Source organism: Psittacula echo (genome assembly GCF_963264785.1).
Source record: "Psittacula echo genome assembly, chromosome: 10".
In the NCBI taxonomy this organism is placed as follows: Eukaryota; Metazoa; Chordata; class Aves; order Psittaciformes; family Psittacidae; genus Psittacula; species Psittacula echo.
The window spans coordinates 22,077,033-22,092,613 of NC_137741.1; the positions used below are offsets into that span (position 1 = coordinate 22,077,033).

Below are 15,581 nucleotides of genomic sequence, written 5' to 3' on the forward strand. Positions count from 1 at the left end.
GCATCAAGCTTTGAAGACTGGACACACATTGTGGCTCCACCTCCAGATGATCAAGTTGTTATCAGTCTGAAGGCTCTTATAGAAGAATGTGTCCATGGCAGGAATTACTGCAGACAGGTTCTCTGTTTATATGAGCTTTCTAAGGTATGTGTCTAGTAACATTACTGAGGAAACGTGGTTTGTGTCAGGCTGTGCTGTGAAAGTTTCTGGAGGAAAGAATAGTGAGTGGTGAAAGTACTCACTGGGTGCCTGCAGCAAGCTTCAGAGGGGGAAATGGCCAAACCTTTGTGTGGAAAAATGGCCAGATGCTTCCTAGGTGTGAAGTGCTGAGATGAGCTCACCTCCCAGGCTCCCCAGGCCCCTGCTCTGACTCCTCTGAGCCAGATTGCAGCCTGGCTCTCTTTGATGTGCCTTTTTCATAACCTTTCTAGCAGATGTTGTTCATCTCGCACTTTGCTTCAGGCCTTTGTTGTGGGATGCCTTCGTAATGAACCTCAACCCAGGAGGAGACAAAGAGATGGTAGCTGCCTTAAAAGTTTAGCACAGAAGTGCTCTGCAGGCTCCACAGTGGCAGCTCCTTACTCAGAGGCTGCTCAGAGGAGTGGGTAATAACTTCCAAGTGGTTTGACCCAGACAGTGTCAGGAGGGGCAGCAGACTGTTGTTTGCTGCCCCTGTGCTCCTTGACCTTTATAACTGCCTTCAGCCCACCTGCTCCAGAGGTGCTGCTGAACACTTCTTTCAGGGTACAGAACCCTTTTCCATGGTATTTGCTTGTATTTTTGGAACATAGGGTTAGGTTTTCCTGAATAAAAGCAGCAGTTTGTGTGCTGAAGACTTCAGAATTGCCTGTATCACAGAGCTTCCTTGATTTTCCTACAGAATTTTGCATACCTCAGATATTCAGAGGGAGGGCTTTAGGTTTGAGCTGCTATGTAGTTGTATGGTTGGCTTGTTGCCTTTTATACCACTCATACACTTCTTGCCTGAAGCTGGATATGTCCCTGCTATTGAATTAGGAGCTGATCATTGTGTTTAGGAGGTACATTTTTCAATGAATCTGTACACTTGTAAAGCTGTCGTATGTCACAGGAGAGTGTTTACAGAGCCTCACCTCTGCCAGAGGTAGCCAATGTAAAAACTAGGATGTCTTTTTCACTGTGAGCTTGTGGTATGTAAAGAAGAGGAGAAAGAACCTCAGAAGTAAAACCTACTCAGTAAAACACAATTCTTCCTTTGGGAGGAAATGCTCCTGTCTTTCTTCTGTGTATTTCAAGTGTTAAGGTTTATATTGGGCTAGGAAAGTATCTCTGTTCGTGGCAACTGCTCTGTGAGTTTTAAACTTCAAATGCAGAGTAGTCATGTCACCCTGATCTGGAGAACACTAATACTTAAGATACCCAGGTGAAGGTTACCTGACCGAAGGACAGATGATGTTTGCAGGTTTTGAACCTGGCTTCTGTCTGTTCTCCAGCTCTCCTCTCCTGCGTCAGCTCATTGTTAATAAGTCATACTGGAGGTCAGTAGGTGTTCTGCACTGGATCTTTTGCTGTGTAGGATCTTCTAAGTACATGTGTGTTTCTTAGGAGTTGAACTGCTCCTACAGTGAGATGTCAGCCCAGGACCCTGAGAAGCTGCTTCGCACCATCCTGTCATCCCGCCAGCCGGAGCGGTGCAAGAAGGCGCAGGCGTTCATCACCACACAGGCTCTGCAGCCCAGCACTGTGGCAGAGCTGGTGGCTGAGGAAATCATGCAGGAGCTGCTGGCATCTTCAGAAGGGAAAGGTAGTAAAGAAGCTTGGTCTTGTGTGTTAGCAGGTTTGGTTTGTAAGTGTGATGTTCCTGTGTCTGCAAAACAGTCCTTGCTCTCGGGATATTTGAGTGTTGATTATAGTCAGTAATGTTTGGGCAGCTCTTGTACAAGGCTTATAAACCTTGTGTACCTTACATAGGGTTTTGTATAAAACGTTTGCATACTTGTTCTGTCTGGATGAAGTGAGAGTGGTTTGTTTGGTTTATTTTTCTATTCACATAGCTAATCTCACCCTAACAAGTAGCACTTGGGACATAACTCACTCTCTCTCTCTGTGAACACAGGACAGAAACAGGTTGTGAACCCAGCAGCTGAGAGTAAGGCATTCCTACAGCTTGCTAAGCTCTGCCAGGATCATACATTGGTTGGCATGAAGTTACTGGATAAAATTTCCTCTGTACCTCGTGGGGAACTGTCGTGCAGTAAGTAAATGGCAAATAATACTTGCTGTAAGTAGTGCATTACTGAGCATGGCGTTACCTGAGTTAAAGTCACAGCAGAGAGCACAGATGCAGAGCTGCCTGGTAGCAGTGGGGTGCTGGTGTATTCCTACACGTTTGTCAGTCTGCTTCCGCTGGAGGAGGTTGGAAGTTTTGTGTGTGGAATAAAATAATGTGTCAGAAAATGATCCACAAAAACCCAGGCTTTCCCACAGCTTGAGAAACCAGATTGGATGCGCGCTGTTATAGAAACTGTTACTACTTGAAACTGCATAGCACCGACCATAACAGCTCAACTTTCTAATCCAGTTCTGTTGTCTGTAACTGGTAGGGCTGTGTATCTTCAGCAGCATCGGCATCAGTGGAGAGAGGCACAGGAATTAACCTCCTCACTTTATTAACTGAAATACCTGAGCTCTTCCGTTCTTCAGTTACAGAACTGCTGATCTTGGCTCACAGTTGCTTCAGTTTGACTTGCCACATGGAAGGGATCACTCGAGTCCTGCAAGCAGCACGGCTGCTCACAGATGAGTATCTGGCACCTAATGAAGAGTACGGAGTCATGGTATGGGTCTTGATGCCCTGTGTGTTTATCCAGATGTGTGCAGAGGGTTCCATGTGCACATCAGCAGTAACTCTGCTGGTGAGCAGTGCAAGGGGAACCAGGGGGATGGAATGGACACAGTCCTTCTCTTCTGGACAACTGCCTTGTCCTGCCTTGCCCTGGAAGCTAGAAGTGGGTGTTTGGTTTGATGTGTGCAGGTCACAGAAGTTCTTAGAAGACTTCTCTGGAAAACAGAGTGGGAAACAGGGGAATGGTGAAGTGGCAGCAGTGAAGTACATCAGAATGGGAATGTCAGAGTAATTCAGCTGCTGGTCACATGTGAGGATTTGCATTACTAGGCTGTTGCACATCTTTAAGTCCTGCCTTGGAAGGACCCCTGGAGTTGGAGACATGCCCAGTGTAAAGGTGTCATTGCTAAAAGGGTCACTGCCTATTTTCATTCGGTCAGATTACATCCTTTTACCTCACAGGAAAAAGGATGCAGTTGGTTGGTTGAAAACTAAAACTTCCATGGCTCTGAGGGAGCATCTGCCTGCCTGATGCCCCTCACTGTGCCCTGTATCTATATCAGCCAGCCCAGCACTGCTGCAGGCAGCCTCCTCCCTGCCATGGTACTGACTGCTCAGAGAGAGCAGGGTTTCTGCTTGCTTTGGGCTTCAGACTCTCACTGCTGTTTCCACAGGTTCGTCTTCTCACTGGAGTTGGCAGGTACAACGAGATGACCTACATATTTGAGCTGCTGCATGAGAAACACTACTTCGAAGTGCTCATGAGGAAGAAGTTAGACCCAGTAAGTGGAGGGGTACAAAGGGGGGAAGCTTGGGGAACTGTGTGGCTGCATCAGAACTGGTATTTACACAACAGAGTGGAGTTACCTGAGGGTTTTAATTCTGGAGTGTGGGAAATCTCAGTCAAGTTTTGTAGGAATAAGCTAATTCTGGAGTTTATTCTGGTTTTAGTTTAACTCTTTCAAATTAGTTCAGTGCTGCAACAAATGCAGTGTTGAAACTTCAAGCTTTGCAATGTCACTCATAGATTTCACATCCTGCTTTGGATTTACTTCTAGTTAAAGGTTTTAAAAATCAGAAATATTTACTAAAATGCGAATAAAACAAAGGCTCTTCAAATCATGATGGGATTTTCCTTCATCTGACCAGAGCGGGACGCTGAAGACAGCTCTGCTGGATTACATCAAGCGCTGCCGCCCTGGGGACAGTGAGAAGCACAACATGATAGCTCTGTGCTTCAGCATGTGTCGGGAGATCGGGGAGAATCACGAGGCTGCTGCTTGCATACAGCTCAAACTCATTGAATCTCAGCCCTGGGGTGAGTGGAAACCAAGTCTGTTTCAGGAGGAGGACATGCAGGGTGACTGTGGTTTTGATGGCCTGTCTGTTCCTGGTAACATCCTTTGGCTTCCAGCAATGGCTTTGCTCCCTTAACCGAGCAGTCAGCCCTGTTTCTTTGTGCTCTTTTAGTACAAAATATCTTTTGTCAGTCTTTTGTTGCTCTGAGGCACCCCTCAGGGGACACACTTGGTACCAGGAGGTATTTTTGTAACTTACTTTGTCACATTATAAATAATTGGTTCTTTTTTTCTCCATTTCAGAGGAGTCTCTTCAGGATGTTGTGAATTTAAAGAAACTGCTGATGAAAGCCCTGACGCTCTTCATTGATGCAGCAGAAAGTTATTCTAAGGTAAAATGAGGTGGAATTGTAGCTGTACAGAACTGGGAGCACATAAGCAGTGAGCTGAATGAGGAGGACAAAGCAAGCTGTGCTAGGGAGGGAATGTGGAATCCTGTCCCAGGAGAAGAGGAGCAGAGGAATAATCCCTCGCAGCATCCCTCCAGTAGCACTGCTGTGTCCACAAGCAGATGACTATTCCTTGTTTAAGCTCTACACTTTAGGGTTACAGTTGGGTTCCCCAGTTTTAGGAGTGGCCATGAGCTTAACTAGCAGGAGTAGAACAATATAATGAGTTTAAAACCTGGTGTGGTTATGATGAAAGTAGTTCTTGTGGTGTGTGAAGCTTCATTTAAAGCTCACAGTGATAACCCTGCAGTGAGCTAGAAGATGAAGTGCTGGTGAACTCATGCTTGCTGTCAGAAATACTTTACTTTCCTTGAGAAACAAGCTCCTGTTTTCCTGGTGTGTTCTACAGGACTCCTGTGTGCGCCAGGCCCTGCGCTGCCGGCGGCTGACAAAGCTCATAACGCTCCAGCTGCACTTCCTCAGCACGGGTCAAAGCACGATGCTCATCAACCTCAGCAGGCAGGAGCTGGTGGACTCCATTGTGGCCTTGCCTCGGTTCTACCAGGTGAGCTCAGCTCCCTCATCTGTTGCTGCTTCTGACCAGGGTTGTTTTACACAGTGAGTACCTGAGCACAGTGCTCAGCTCTGCCACGTGGTCACCAAGCCTGTGACTGTTACCCCATGATACTGCCCAGTCAGGAGCCAGCCTGAAAGCAGAAGCACAGCCCTGATGGGGACCTGCAATATTTTCAGTATCCTAAATACAGGAATGTTTCTGTGCCAGAACCACCTCTTTCTGCTCGGTCACTGCAGCTCTGTTCCCCTGCAGGCAGCCATTGTGGCCGAGGCACATGAGTTCGTGCCGGACTGGGCTGAAGTTCTGTACCAGCAAGTGGTCACCAAGGGAGACTTCACGTACTTAGAAGAATTCAAACAACAAAGACCACTGAAGCCCAGCATGTTTGAAGAGATCGCCAAGAAGTGAGTATTCTGTGGACAAGCTGGAATGTTCTTTTCTGCTGGCTGCTTTAGAGGAGCACAGCCTCTTTTTAGGAATTGCAGTTCTTAGAGGCCTGTAGCAAATCAGTCTTAGTGGTGACTGTGAAGCCTTTCTAGGTCAAGTATGTGTACAATTATTTTCAGAGTTAAACAACACCCACCTACGGAAGCTGCTCTGAAGAACCTGAAGAAGCTGCTCACGTACTGTGAGGACATCTACACGTACTACAGGTTGGCTTATGACAACAAGTTCTACGACGTGGTGAACATGCTCCTGAAGGACCCTCAGACTGGCTGCTGCCTCAATGACATGTTGTCAAACTAGAGCCCGGCTTCCCGCAGGGTTAGTACTGACTCTTTAACGGGTATTTTCTCCATCTCCTGCTTACAGTGATGTGCTGCTACATGAAAGCTGCTCCAGAGAACTGGTGATGGTTGTAAATATTGAAAGGGCTGAGACTGAGTGAACCTAAAACTGTTTTGTATAATAAATCTGTTTACAAAACACGCGAGTAACCAGCCCCTGCAGCCAGGGACAGCCCCTTGGAAGCACAGAGAGCCAGCAGCCACTCATGTCAGGCTGTGGCTCACCACAGGAATTGTGTCCAAACCAGCAGCTGGCTGGAGAAGCAGGCACACAGTAGCCTGTACGTGGTGAGGGAGTCAGTGGGAGAGTTAGTGAACTTCTTCGAAAGGCTGAGGTGTGTGCCCAGATAATCCATGCTTTGGCTCCCATCTGATCAGACTGGTTTTGTTTCCTAGCTTAGTGATCGAGTGAATGCCTTGTGCAACCCCTTAGGGCTGTACAGCAGATATTAACTTGCTGCTGGGAGTAAAAAAGTAGTGATGTATTCTCATGGATCCTAACTTCCCTCCATGCTTGGGCAGGTGGTTGGCTCTGACACCGGGTCAGGAGCTGCAATAAGCACTCTGCTGCTGAGATGTTTTGGCAAATCGGGAGGCAGGGTAAGACTTGGACACTGCTTCAGGCAGAAACTGGGGTTTACCTTGGATTCAGTACATGCCCCAAGGAACGGCAGCCTGCAGAGCTCCTGGCTAACACAGACACTAACTCCTGCCCCAGAGCAGGGGGAGGGCTCACAGCTGAAGGCACCACACAGACAGATGGCTTCTAAGTAAAATTAAGCAATGGGATCCCACTATCTCTAAACACTACCCCAGCAAACCCACCATTGCCATGGCAACCCTGCTAATCAGCAAAGATGTTAACTTGGGTTTACAGCTTAGAGCCTCCTCCTGGTTGGTGCATACCAGTGACGATGATTCCCCTGTGCAGCTCTAGAGGTTGTACATGGGTATGGTCATGGGACACAGGTACCACCAGCATTCAGGTCACAGTGCCTCTGAGAAAGAGAATGTGTTGGGCAGGGAGGAGTAAGCCTGAGCCCGAACCCTACTGCAAACTGCAGTGCTAGTCAGTCTTGTAAGAGAAATGAGACCAAGCTGTTGTGGTTAGTCCAAGCTGGGTTAGTCCAGCACCGCAACCCCACCACCTCTTATTTTAAGACAGTAAAAGAACGGGTCCAAAGGCAGCCGGGTGAGGTCCTCAATAGTGATTTTTATTAAATTAGTTGCTTTATAAAACACTGCAGATGTTGTAATTGTTAACATAACAATTTGCCCAACTGTAGCAACTTGCAGTTTGCTAAGCAGGTTTTTGTTGGTTTTAAATGAGAGAAAATGGCCGAGTTGTGAAAGATCTATCACAACCCAGGACAGCCCAAAAGGAAGTCCTGGGTTTTTACACTTAAACCAGGCAATTAACTGTTAAGGAATCCCAAACCCATACTGCTGCGTTAGTAGAAATCCAGATGAATGGAAACTAAACTTCAGACTCAAGCCACACAATCGTTCCTTTCTGATCAAGTACCCCCCTGGCTTGTGCCCACCCCATGCCCCCTCGGGCAGTATCTCAAGTGCAGGATCCTCACACTGAAGTTAGTGGCTCCCCTTCACAATACCCCAAATCCTCAAGCTCTAACGTAAGACAAAGCAATCGTAATACTAAGTGCACACCACACCCTCGCTGCAAACTGCGCTGGTTCAGCACAGGTCACTTAGGTAAGGCCAAGTCACCGAACCGTGCTGATTCCGGAATAACATTGTGTCCTGTTGAAACTCCAATTTAGTCGCTGTTACTATCGAGTCACATAGCAACAGTTACCCTTTATGAGAATTTGGGGGGGTTTACTGCAATTTACATAGCTTTGAAACATCCTGGGTCTAAGCTGTGACCAGGCACCCATCTGGAGTTAAACCACCAGCACAGATACTGCAATTCTGATTGTAGCATTTGGCAGAATTTAAAGGAAGAAAAGTTGTGCTACATGTTTAAGGGATTATGGGCAACAGAAAAACAACAGAAAGGGAGATAAATGTCACATGAAGTCTTCAAAGTCTTGTACATATTCACCATCGTATCCTCCGTAGTCAGCCAGGTCATCTTTCATCGTAGCCTTTAAACCACCGCCCGGCACAACACCTTTTTTCTTCTTTTTGGCTTTATTCTGCTTAAATAGGAAGAGCACGTTGACTTTCAGCTCCATAGCAATGATTCATTACCCCAGTTCCAGTAACACCTCATGTCTCTGGGTATGAGCACTCACACAGCCATTTAATGAGCACGATTCCTACCCTGTGTTTCACCCTGCAATGCCGTCAATTACAGTCCATTCCTAGCAAAGCTGTGGTGTTTTCAGGTGTCCCACAGCTCCCTCATGGACTTGCCCATGCTTTGTCTGTCATCCTATTTTACCCAGGCTCTAAACAAGTAGAATAACAAAGTAAATGCAGCATCCGGTGTTCAGCTCTGTGAAATCACCGATTTAATGAAGGAATTAAAGTGCTGAGGCGCTGGCCCAGGGTGCCCAGAGAAGCTGTGGCTGCCCCATCCCTGGAAGTGTTCAAGGCCAGGTTGGATGTGTGATCATTTAATCTCCTGCTGCTCCCAAACCATAACCAACAGCTGCAGCAGTGTCCAAGCACTGCCCTCACCAGCCCAGCCCCCACAGCACCACCACGCAGCAGCCTTACCTTTTCCTGTTTCTGTTTTTCACTGCATAGTACTGTCAAGGTATTTGTGATCTTTTTCAAATCATCAACTTCCACTACGTCAGGAAAAGAAAAAGGATTCTGTGTCAGTATTGTTTTCAAAGGCAGTTAAAATAACCCAACATCCACACTCTCCAAAACGTAGAAATAAGCATCTCTGATGAGGATGGGCAACTGCTTGGGTTAAATCAGCAGAATAGGCTGAGTGAGTCTGGTTCCTGGAATCACAGTTACTGTTTGAAGGTCCCCAAATAAGCAGCCTCCTGTACAGGGAGACAATCCTTAATACAGTTCGTGGGAATGGAGTCGGATGTTCATTGGGGGAATGGGTTCCTCCTTCAATTAGTGTAAACTACACGGCTCAATTGTGACAGAACCTTGAACGTTACAGCTCTGGCAGCAGCCTGGTCTAGAAGGGCTCCCATGACACTTACATGAAATACACACGTCCCGAACTAACGCTTCCAAGAAGCTGGCGTAATGTAAGGACTTCTCATACTGTGTGATTTTCTCTTTTAGTAGTTTGCCAAATTCCGTAAAGTCATCTTTTGAGGAGGGATTCATGGCATCTATTCCACAAGTGTTATTTACACCTGCATGGGAAGACAGAGGTGTTACACAACCATTAGCTGTGAGCCCCGGGGTGACACCAGAGGAAGCAGTAACCTCGCTGACATTTGGGTCCAAACCCCCACCAAAGCTCCACAAAGCCAAAGCTGAGCTTTGCTCACTGCTTCCACCACATAAAAGCCAACAGCCTCAGTTACGAGCCTCTATGGAAAACTATTTTACTCCAAAATGTAGTAATTTGCACCAGTTATTCCCATTCCCTGGAGCAATGCGCTCTACAGGAAGCGCCTTTCCCTTAAATAAAGAATTCCTGTCTTGAGCTCCCCAGTGCAAAGTTTAGCTGGTTCTCTGCAGCTGTATTTGGTGCATCCCCTGCCTGTACTCTGCCAAGGACTCACAGAGCAGCATTTCCACCGAGCAGTAGCTGGATAATTCACTATAATCAAGGAAACACGCTTTCATGTGTGGAGGATGCTGCTGTGAGTCAGGATCTCTGCTGATGCTGTCCAAGCACAAAACCAGACTGATCTGCTGTAAATCTGCTTCGTCTCCACCAGCTCACTGCCCTGACCTGGCTGGCTTTCCCTCCTCCTGGCCTGCCACAGTTTGCCCTGAGTCCTGCTGTGTCACACTCCTCCAAAGCCTTGTTAAATCCCTCTTGTAAAGCACCTCAGAACATTCAGAGACAGCACTTGGTTTTCTTTTTACACACCCATCTCACTCAGCTTTTTACCACAAGTACCAATACGTCCAAGTGCAATATATTGGAAACTTCAGCCAGCCACCTCTTTCTCCTATAGGCTCCTACTATTACCTGCGAAGGAAAAGTACCTCCTGTGCTGAAGATGGTTTTGTGGTTCTTCCAATTAGTCCCTATCACCAAGACGTGCCTCCAGCAGTTCCAATGTAACCCCTCTTTAGTCTCAGTCACCCAGCCTCTGTGTGCTGACAGTCAGATCCCGCTCAGTTCTCTCTGCAGGTACCCTCCACCAGTCTGATTTCAGGATACAGCCCTCAGGTGCTGCTGCAGTTGCACCAACTTGCACTTACCAAAGGTTTCTTTTGCTAACTCCAGGTCTGACTCCTCTTGCAATTTCTTTAGTCGTAGCTTGTCTGCTAACTGTTCTTCTGGTGTGAGCTCCTTCTGCTCCTCTGGGGCCTCTAACTGCAGTAAGAAACATAGACAGGGACAACGCTGTTATTGCTGCCCCTGAGCAGGGTAACAGCACCACATCGTTTAACAAACAGTCTACAACAAGTGGGAAGCAGCACTTTAGTTCTGTGTTTCACCACTGCACATTGTACTATGAGCAGCAGAGATGAGCATCACTTCAGTAACTGGCCCAATTACAGATATTAAAGCCGATGCCCCCCACCCATGTTATTCAGTGCAAGACTGAGGTTTGGTTTATCACAGTGAGGAGCTTTACAGGGCTTGTTCAACCTCAAAAGAATCAAACTGAACCTATCCTCTACATCTGTGACCCAGAAGGAAACAGGAGTTACCCTTTTTTTAAGCTCCTCTTGCTTCTTCTTCTGTAGCTTTTCTTTTTCTTTTATTTTTTCTGCTATTTTCTTTTTTTCGGAGACTTTTGGTTCTGTAACACAGGGACACCAACGCTTACTCCCAGCAAGTGCAGACACGCTGATCAAAGAGTCATCCCTGGAGCTCCATCAGTGGAATCTGAACCCAGGGAGCTCCAGGACACACTTTGTCAGAACAAACCCAACCCCATTTAGTGGGTTTGATTCTTTAGATACACTCCAAACAAACCAACATCTGCTCTGCTGTGCACAGAGCCATGTGTGCTTTAAGTCTTACCTTGTTTTACCTCCGTCTCCTTAACTTCCTCCTCTTCCTCCTCATCATCCCAGTTATCCTACAAAAAGAGTCTGAATTAAGATTTTTACAGATACCTGTTTAGGTAACAAATGCAAAGAGCAGCAGCTCATGTACCACCTCTTTAAATCCATTAATCTTAGGTATGGAGTGAGGAAGTGGGGAGGAAGTTGAGAGCTGTACAAGGGCTTTTGGGAGCTGAGCAGGAGGCTTCAGGACCAGTTCTTACCTTGAAAACAGCAGCTTTTGGTAAAGAATCAGAAAACTCATGTCAGTAGTTACAGAACCAGGTCACGGTCACATCAGCACCCACAGTAACTCATGGGCAACACTGCTGCGGGAGCAGGGGAAGCAGCAGCAGGCAGAGAGGATGCAGGGAGTCTGGTGCCACACAGGGGTACTAACCTATAACAATCACCCCACTGATGGCTCCCTCATCACCAAGGAGCTATTGACAGACTCTTCCCACAAATAAATCACTTAAATGCTCTCCAACAGCCAGCACATCCTCAGGTATATTTTCAAGCAGTCTCAGCTGTGGTGTCTGCACTAACTCTGCCTCCAGCTTTCACCTTCAGCAACCTTCAACCTTCAGGGTCAGGTTGGATGGGGCTTGGAGCAAGCTGCTCTAGTGGAAGGTGTCCCTGCTCATGGCAGGGGTTGGAGCTGGATGAACTTTAAGGTCCCTTCCAAGCCAAACTGTTCTATGCCCACCATCTCCCACACCTCCCGGCCACTGTCCTCTGCCCAATGGATGATCCATGGTTCAAACAAATACAGAAGAAGCTCTGTGTCTACAGAGCTCACCTGCCCATGTCACCTGCAGACTCTACAGCAGTAATTCCACAGTTTCTTCCTGACTATTACCTAGACCAGGGTTACGGGAATCCATATTCTTGTCCTAACCTCACTGCAAATTCAAGCCTGTGGCCTCCATATGGAAATCACTGCTCTAAATTGGATCTGAAGGCACGTGCCAAGTACCACACAGTGCTCACACCACAAGTTACAGCCAAGAAACTCACAGGAGTTCAAAACTTCAGTTACCGGCTTCCACTCAACTTGCAGGCTCACGAGATGCCATCTGACAAGACCTCCTTTACCCAAAATCACACACAGTGTCAGGGCACCATCATAGACAAGCTTAAACCCCACAAGTCCTGAACATCGTGATTTCACCTCACACAGCAATGCACATAATTGATTAGATCAAGTGATTTATTCAATTCTGAGGTTGCTACAGCACAGCAAATAGAAGGCAGTGGTGGAAGCACTCGGGACTTCAACGTGCTGACCCAAGCAAGGGAGCCACTGAGTCCATCCACCAGCTCACTCCAGTTAACTGGCACTTGGGAGGGCTCCAGCTTCCTTTCCCATTCCAAGGAGCTGACTTGAATTTGGAGCAGCATTATTTTAGCTCACATCTAATTAAGCATTTGTTACACCCACTTCTTAAATAGCTCCTTCCATTACTGCTGCCTCAGCCCTTGCCCCGTCCTTCACAGGTCTTAAAGTCAAGTATCTGAGAGTGCTAAACCCCAGAGCAGAGCACCCCATCCCTGTCTGTGGGGTAAAGGTACCCGTGGCTGAGGGCAGCTACTGCATGTCACCAGTATGGGCAAGGGCCTCCATGTGATGACAGGCTCACCCCTTCCCCACGTGCCTACGCAGGGACACAACACGATGGCAGAGCTTATTTTAATTGAGTGTATTTGTAACCTATTCCTGTGGTTTAGGAATTCCAGGGAACTTTCTCGGAAGGAAAGAAAATTGCTCTCATGTTGTATCTTCGCACTGATGCGAAGTAACTCAAAGATGACATCTTTATCCCAGAGTGTTTCAGCAATACATACGTGTACTGAACTGAACTGAGGCTCCTGAAAACATCTTCATGTCATATCAATAAGCCCCTGAGGAGAGCAGCTCTCTCATGATTTCATATGCTCCATCACATGTACCTTAAACACACAATAATGCATGTTCTGCCCCCGAAACCCATAAGACACAACTCAGGAGCAACAGCCCCTCCAGCACATAGATTCCCACCAGACCCACGAGCTCTCCCCCCTGCAGAGCTGGGTGGCCCTGGCTTTGCTACACATAGGAGTGAGATGAGAAGTCCTTGGCTGGAGGCCCATCCTCTGGGAAACTTGTGCTCTGGGAAGCACCAGAGAGAGTTTTGTCACTGATGAAGATGCTAATTTTAAACCTGGGGAAGTCAAAGTTTCCCAACTTAACAGTTCCTGCAAGTTCATTCCTGAAAAATCTTCCAAAATAAACACCAGGATCTGAATACAGAAAACCCATTCCAAACTGTGAAATACTAACCCTAAACCTGCTCCTGCTCAGAAACCACACCAAGCTTCTGGTTTAGACCATGTCCTTTATCTTACACGGGCACTTCCCAAGGTGCAAACAGGGAATCCAGAGCCCAAGAACCACCACAGGCTCAGCTCTGTCACCTCGGGCCTTCCACGGAAGAGCAGATCAAAGCAGAACAGAGCAGCTTTCTCTGCTGGACCGCTCCTCCTCTGCAGACACAGCCCCAGTTCTCAATCATGACTCCTCTGAGTTACGTAGTTGCATTCTTACTACATGTGGGAAAACTTTGTGTCCTTATCAAAGCCCAAGGCAGAGGTGTCCTTGAAGAGTAACCCCAGAGCGCAGTTCTCTTGGACACATTCTATGGTGGCAGAGAAGTTCCTCACTTTCAAACGCAGGAAGAAAGCCTCACAGAAACAATGTCTCTAAGAGAGATGTGTGTATACACACATATACATACAGAAATCACATATATGCCCACAGTTACATGTTAACCACGCTCTACAAAGGCCTGCAGCTACTCTACACAGAGACACCTTTACTTTGCCTGCTGCAGTGCAATACCTTTGGTAGCTGAAGCGTGTGGGTGTTGCTACATTGAAGGAGGAAAATGGACAGCTTGTAACTCACAACAACACCTTCACTGCTTTTCTGAGGAGATGAACCACTGCAGTCAGCAACTGCAAGAAGCAGCTCAGCCCACGCTCAAGGACAGCCTCACTGCTGGTGTCAGAGGTTCTGGTGGCAGCCAGCGGCCTCAACAAATCCAGTGTGGCCTCACCCTGTAAGCAGCAGCACTGCTCCCAACAGCACCCACATCACCTGGGCCTGGCCACTGCTGCACTGCGAACAGAAAGGCCCTTTCAGCTGACCTATTTCCATTCCTCGCACTCGCTCTTGCCATGCTCCCTGGCATCATTTCCCTCCTGTCCATATCAGCGTGGCACAAACCGAGGTTTCTGTGGCCTCCAGCCACAGAGGCAGCTGGAACAAGCTTTTGGAAGCATCAGAAGTGAACATCTGCACATTTTAACCCTGATTCCATGCAGACACCACTCGTGAAGCACAACAAAACCCTCTGGCATATAATAAACCTATTTAAAGTAATTCAGGCACTACTAAATCCACAACCACACAGTAAGGCTGCTGCATTTTCAAATGATGAGGCCAAAGTGTGTGTGTGAAGTAGGCAAAAGGGGTGGAAAGGACAATGCCAAAATCTCTGGTCAACAACAGAAGCTCCAATTTAAAGCTTTCTTTAAATCCCATCCCAGCGTTCACCCAGGACCTCATCTACACTCAGAGCAATGGGTCTGAAATGCTGCAGAGGGCAGTGGGAGAGCAGCCGGCCACCAGAGCACCCAGGGCTGGCAGGCAGCTGGGAAGCCGCAGGTGGATTCCCCTGAGCCTCTTCAGGCCTAGAAAGCTCCTGTGGGTCCGCCCTTCGCTCTCCTGGAAGGCCCACGGGCAGCAGGGGTGCACCCCGGGCGGCCCCGCCCGCTCGGAGCAGGGACTGGGGACACCGGGCCCTGTCAGGCGCGTCCTCCCCCTGCATTCCGGCCATTGCCACCCGCGGCCGCCGCTGTCCTTTGGGCACCGGCACCCGGGAGGCAAGGCCCGGCAAGTCCTCGCCGCAGACGCGTGGCCGCGGCCGCCCGACCTCCCCCGCCGGGGCCTCCCCGCCCCACCCGCGGCCCCAGCCCGGGCCGAGCCGTGCCGCTGGGCCTGCGGCCTCCGCACACGAGGCACCATATGGCAGCTGCCCGCGGCGGGCCTGGCCCCGCTCCCCGCCGGCCCCGCGGCCACGGCCCGGCCCGGCACATGGCGAGGGCCCGGCCGCACCTTTACGTCGTCCTCCTCATCCTCGCCGGCCCAGCGGTCTCCGGCCACTCCCGGCACCAGCCGCTTCGCCACCGGCTCCACCACCTCGAAGCTGTCGGCGTCTGTAGGGAAGAGGAGAGCGGGTGAGAGCGGTGAGCGCGGGGGGCGCGGACCGGGGGCACCGGCGGGGGCAGCGGCCGCACCTACCCCACGAATCCACCGCCTCCGCCGCCATCTTCCCCGCCACCGCTCGCAGGGCACCGTGAGGCGGCCGCTCTAGAGCGGCGCAGCCAGCGCCGCGCGCGGGGCACGCCGGGACGGCGGCGGACCGCCGGAGCTCCGCCCACCGCGGGGCGGGGCTGGAGGGCGCGGCGGGCGCCGGCGGG

General features: G+C 49.0%; 2 protein-coding genes across 3 annotated transcripts in view; one reads left to right on the forward strand and one right to left on the reverse strand.

The window, feature by feature from the left end:
* SPG11 (SPG11 vesicle trafficking associated, spatacsin) overlaps window positions 1-6,291 on the forward strand; it is a 28,753-nt gene extending 22,462 nt beyond the window's left edge. For both annotated transcript variants that reach the window (XM_080626500.1, XM_080626501.1), the window contains exons 31-40: window positions 2-144; window positions 1,585-1,783; window positions 2,096-2,233; window positions 2,683-2,816; window positions 3,499-3,606; window positions 3,974-4,142; window positions 4,426-4,514; window positions 4,981-5,136; window positions 5,401-5,552; window positions 5,715-6,291. In XM_080626500.1, the coding sequence (XP_080482626.1) occupies window positions 2-144; window positions 1,585-1,783; window positions 2,096-2,233; window positions 2,683-2,816; window positions 3,499-3,606; window positions 3,974-4,142; window positions 4,426-4,514; window positions 4,981-5,136; window positions 5,401-5,552; window positions 5,715-5,895 (1,469 nt within the window). In that variant the 3' untranslated portion in view covers window positions 5,896-6,291. The remainder of the gene's footprint in view (window position 1; window positions 145-1,584; window positions 1,784-2,095; window positions 2,234-2,682; window positions 2,817-3,498; window positions 3,607-3,973; window positions 4,143-4,425; window positions 4,515-4,980; window positions 5,137-5,400; window positions 5,553-5,714) is intronic.
* Window positions 6,292-7,129: 838 nt separating this feature from the next.
* EIF3J (eukaryotic translation initiation factor 3 subunit J) lies at window positions 7,130-15,533 on the reverse strand. Its single transcript, XM_080626507.1, has 8 exons — window positions 15,403-15,533; window positions 15,217-15,317; window positions 11,035-11,092; window positions 10,719-10,810; window positions 10,263-10,377; window positions 9,077-9,235; window positions 8,625-8,698; window positions 7,130-8,101 (listed from the first exon to the last, which is right to left on the reverse strand). Exons 1-8 carry the CDS (start codon window positions 15,428-15,430, stop codon window positions 7,970-7,972), a joined length of 759 nt encoding a protein of 252 aa, XP_080482633.1. The 5' UTR covers window positions 15,431-15,533; the 3' UTR covers window positions 7,130-7,969.
* Between the last annotated feature and the right edge of the window lie 48 nt (window positions 15,534-15,581).